This window comes from Ochotona curzoniae, unplaced genomic scaffold (genome assembly GCF_017591425.1).
Source record: "Ochotona curzoniae isolate NIBS_2020 unplaced genomic scaffold, NIBS_Ocur_1.0 contig_1014, whole genome shotgun sequence".
Classification (NCBI taxonomy): Eukaryota; Metazoa; Chordata; class Mammalia; order Lagomorpha; family Ochotonidae; genus Ochotona; species Ochotona curzoniae.
In genome coordinates, this window is record NW_024464920.1 from 660500 (window position 1) to 665270 (window position 4771).

At 64.0% G+C, this 4771-nt stretch overlaps 1 protein-coding gene across 1 annotated transcript; it reads right to left on the reverse strand.

Annotated features, from left to right (window-relative positions):
- Positions 1 to 290: 290 nt before the first annotated feature.
- DHH (desert hedgehog signaling molecule) lies at positions 291 to 4486 on the reverse strand. Its single transcript, XM_040978626.1, has 3 exons — positions 3924 to 4486; positions 1043 to 1304; positions 291 to 916 (listed from the first exon to the last, which is right to left on the reverse strand). Exons 1-3 carry the CDS (start codon positions 4224 to 4226, stop codon positions 291 to 293), a joined length of 1191 nt encoding a protein of 396 aa, XP_040834560.1. The 5' UTR covers positions 4227 to 4486.
- Positions 4487 to 4771: the final 285 nt, after the last annotated feature.

Genomic DNA, 4771 nt, shown 5'->3' on the forward strand with positions numbered 1-4771 from the left:
GCCCCTTCCCTTCACAGGCTGGGCAAGCAAGCAGATCATTATATTACAATTTATAAATAGAAAATAAAATAAAACTATTGGGTGGGGCTAAAGCCCTGGGCACCAAGAGATCTGCCATCAACAACAGCTACCCAGGGATCACTTCTCTCAGTTCTGTCACCCCTTAAACAGGCAGTCCCCACAGCCCTCCTGCCCCTCTGGTCCTCCCCAGTAGCCTCTCCCTTCCACTTCACCCCCAGGTCTCGGCCAGCAGCCCCCACCCCAGCCCCAGCTGGGTCCGGCTGGGGCGCTCAGCCCAGCAGCTCCTCAGCCAGGCGGTAGAGGAGCCGAGAGTACCAGTGCATGCCGGTGGGCTGCACGGTGCCACCCGGGAACAGCGCCCCTAGCGCATGCAGCAGGCGCAAAGGGGCAAAGGCGCGGTGTGCCCACTGGTGACTCTCCAGAACCGCGTAGCACGAGGCCAGGACGTCGTTCACCAGCAGCGTCCCATGCGCCGTCAGCGGCGCGAACACGCCCACGGCTTCCTCGCGCGCCACGCGGGCCACGCGCGCCGGCCGCAGGGCGTCCCCGCCGGGCGCCAGCACCGAGTCTCCCGCGCGCAGCCGGCGCGCGAACACGGGGGCGAAGTCCCCTGGCGCGGGCGCTGGCCCGCGAGCCGCGAACACCAGGTGCCAGGGCGTGAGCAGCAGTTTGCGCGGGGGGCGCTCGGTCTCCACAGCCACGAACCAGGCCCGGCGCTGCAGGTCCCGGTCCAGGAAGAGCAGCACCGGCGTGGGCACCACCCGGCCTGCCGCGTCGGCTGCCAACACCCAGTCTCCGCCGTGCAGCTCTCTGAGGCCCTTCCGCTCGCCGCTCTGCAGGCGCACGGTGGCGTTTCCCGGAAAGCAGCCGCCTGCCCGCACGGCCAGGGAGTTATCTGCGGGGCCACAAGCGCAGGAAGCACGGAGTCAACACCGGGGGCGGGGGCGGGGCGGAGAGGAGGGCGCGGTTTGTAGACTCAGTTTCCCCAAGGGGCCCCTCCCGGCCCTACCCACTACCATACCGGCTTTGACCGACACGTGGACGTGGTTGCGGGATTCGTAGTAGACCCAGTCGAAGCCGGCTTCCACGGCCAAGCGCGCCAGCAGGCCGTACTTGTTGCGGTCGCGGTCGGAGGTGGTGATGTCCAGTGCCCGGCCTTCGTAGTGCAGCGAGTCTAGCGAGTGGTGGCCGTCCTCGTCCCAGCCCTCGGTCACCCGGAGGCGCACTCCGGGCCACATATTCATCACTGCTATAGCGAGCGCGTTCACACGCTCCTTGCAGCGCTGGCGGAGAGCGCACAAGTTAGTCTCCCCTCTGTATCCTTTTTGGGGGTAAGGGGAACCGGGTAGGTGGGTCGACCCTCCCCCACATCCTCCCAGCGGGTTTGGAGGAGGGGGCGTCCTGAGTAGAAGGAGAATCTGAGCAGATGCAGTCGCCAAGTGGTACTCCCTCCCCCAAGGCTTCCTAGAGGAACCCTGGGTGGGGTCGCCTACTAGGGTGAAGACCCCCACCCACTTCCCCCGCTCTTTAAAGCCTGCCCCTCCTCCCCCTTACACCGCATAGCTAAACCTGGAAGGGAGGAAGGGTGGTGGGAGCTGGGTGAGGGAGGGCTGGGCTGCACCACAGAAGCCCCTGAGCCAGCCTGGCCCCTGCCCCAGGCCCCGGCTGCCCTCCCTCCGCCTGATTCATCTTTTGTTTCATGGCCTTCCCTGGCACTGGGCATCGCTTCCTTCCTTCCTTCCTCCTCCTCCTCCTCTTTGCAGTTCCCAACATTAACCCCTTCCTTATCTGGGTGCCCCCCACAGAGGTGCCCAAAGGAGCGAGTCTCGGGGCTGCTGGAAAAAGAGCTGGGTGGCGGGGGCTGTCCCCAAGTACAATGCCCATTCTCCAGGATGACTTAACTGAGCGAGAATCCCGGGGCCAGGGCCGAGGACGCGCAGCGAGGAGCAGACTCAGCAGCTCGAACCACAAAGGCGCTTTTCAGCAGCCACCGCGGCTCCGGGAGAGGAAAGGGCAGAAAGCCGCGCCCCCCCATCTCCGCTAGGCCCCCTCCCCCAGCAAGGCCAGGCATCCCAGCTCCTGCTCTAGGATCTTAGCCAGCCCCCAGGAGTCCCCTTTGCTCTCCCATCTCTGCCAGGGTCTGTTCCAGAGGCAGCCCAGGAGGGCGTGGGAGCAGCACCTGAGAATGCTGGGAGCTGCCCCGGAGGCAGCTCATCTGGGGGGGGGACCCCTGCAGGGTGGGGGTGGAGGGGAGATTGGGAAAGCCACTGGCTGCGAGGGAGTGCAAGCGGAGTTATCTCTGGCTGGGCTAGTCTGGGAGCTGGAGACCTTGATGCCCTCCCAGACAGCCTAGGAGGAGGCGCCGAGAGACCCTCTTCTTCTCCAAGTGGCGCCCTCCTGGCCTGGACAGCCCAGGAAGGGGCCAGGAGAGACCCGCTCCTTCTCTCCCTGCTCAATCTGAGCTTTCGCCGGCGGGTTTGATATCCTAACTGCCAGAGGCTGGCTCTCCTTGCCTGCACACCCAGCCTTGCCCCCCCCCCCCATGGCTTCACCTCCATAAAACTTAGGGGTGGAGGGAGGGCGGGGTGGGGGTGGGGGGCTATGAACAGCTAAGTGGTAACTGCCTCCAACTTCTCGTCCTTCTTGTCCATCCCTGAGGAGGCCCAGGGCCCTGACCTGCGGGGGCAGCAGCCCAGTGCAGAGCCCAGTCAATGGAGGCCTTTTGCAGCAGCGGTGTGGGAGATAAACAGGGACCCAGGGGGTTCCCAGGGCAGGCTCGTTGCGCCCTCCCCCACCAAGGGCCACAGGTGCAGCCCTTGCAAAGAGCTACTGTGGCCCTGACTGAGGGGGCGAAGGGGAATGTCCCCCTCCTGATCTCTGGGTAGGGGTGAGAGAATGGGTTCTCTCCTGGACAGGTTTTCCTGACAAAGAAAGTAACCTGGAAAACTGGAAACGAATCAGAGGAAATCCGTGCCCCTCCCTCTCCCCCCTCTTCCTCACCCCATACACAATTAGGTGGTGTAATGGAAAGTGTATAGGACTTAGAGTCGGCAGCCCTGGATTCTGCCTCCACTCCTGCCACTCATCAGCTAGGAGACTCTGATTAAATTGCTTTTCCTCCTGGGGCCCAGCTCCAGCATGGGGAGGGGTGGAAGGGAAATGAGCCCATCTCGCCTTCCAGTGCTGACATACACACGCACCTGCCTCCTTTGCCCAGGGGTCACTCCCCTCAGCCAAGTCTGTAGAAGATCCTCTAGCATGGCAGTTTCTCTCACTCGCTAATTCTGAAGTGACCCTGTGAGCTACACCAGGTCCTTGGGGACACTCAGGATCCCTTCCCCCCAGGTGGCCCCATCTGTCCTTCTCAGTCATGACTCAGAATAGGCCTGCCCTGGGTCCAGCCCCCAGGAGAACTCCCACCCACCCCACACTGCCCAGGTAGGTGGCCTGCTGACCTGACCCTGGACTCCCTTTCTCCAGCCCCCCTTGGGTCTCTCTGACTCCAGGGCTTTTGCAGTCAGGTCAGGAGTCAGGCTGAGACCTTCTGTCTGCTGCCTACCCGGCTGCTGGCCCCCAGCTCACCCCAGCCCTTCCTGCCTGGCTGGGTGGCTGACCCCCGGTCCACGCCTCAGCCATTTCCCGTCTCGCCTGCCGCCATCCTCCTTTCCCCGCCCTTGCTGCCTCTCCCAGCTTCACTCTCACTAGTCGGACCTCCTCCTGCTCCTCTCCATCGAAACCTTTCCGAGTGGGGACCCCCCCAAACACTGGATCCAGTCCGCAGGCAGGGTTTTGGGTGGGGGGTGGAGGGCCAAGGGGGAGGGCTTTGGGAGTCAGGTCCGTGGCTGCAGCCCGGCTCAGCCTTCCCTAGTCCGCGCGCAGGTGGGGGGAGAGCTGCTCCTTACCTCGGTCATCAGGCGGTCTGCACCACTATTCTCCTCATCCTTGAAGATGATGTCGGGGTTGTAATTGGGCACAAGGTCCCGAAAGCGCTCGGAACCCCTGGCCACCCTCCCCTCAGCCGGCCCACTGGCGCCCAAGGTCCGCTCAGGCACGTTGGGCACAAACTGCTTATAGAGGAGCGGTACGAGCTGCTTGCGCACGTAGCGGCGCCGACCCACGGGGCCCCGGCCCGGCCCGCAGCTCTGGGCCGGGAGCGCCAGAAGCGCCAAGCAGCATAAAGGCAGTAAGCTGGCCGGCAGTGCCATGGATGCAGCGGACGCGGGCCCAAAGGGAACTTTTCTGTCCTCACCGGCTCGCCTGTCAGTTGGGCATCTCCGCAGGCACCAGAGGTGCCCCCCAGAGTGCTCTAGAGCCCTAGTGACTCTGCGTACCTGGCCACCGCTAGCTCTGCCCACATGCCACTGGGGCGGGGTGGGGGAGTGGGGGCCTGCAACCTGCTACGGATAGACCGACATAGCAGGGAAGGGGGGTCGTGGGTGAATGCCAGCCCAGTCGGCCTCCGCTGCTGCCCGGCTCCGCTGCTAGAACGCCTGGGACTCCGCCTTAAGTGGCCCCTGGCCCCGCCCCCTGCCTTTCTCCCAGGACCGGCCCGCCCCATCCCACCCGGGCGGGGGATCTAGCCCGTCACCAAAGGTCCATTCTATCACTGTAGTGTGCCCCGTCCTGGAACCCAGACACCTGCCTAGGAAATCCTAGCAGCTTTACAGTCCCCAGCTGCCTGGGTAACTAACCGGCCTTCTACCTCCAAGCCTAAATTTGGAACCAAACGCTCCTCTTGATACTTGAATTG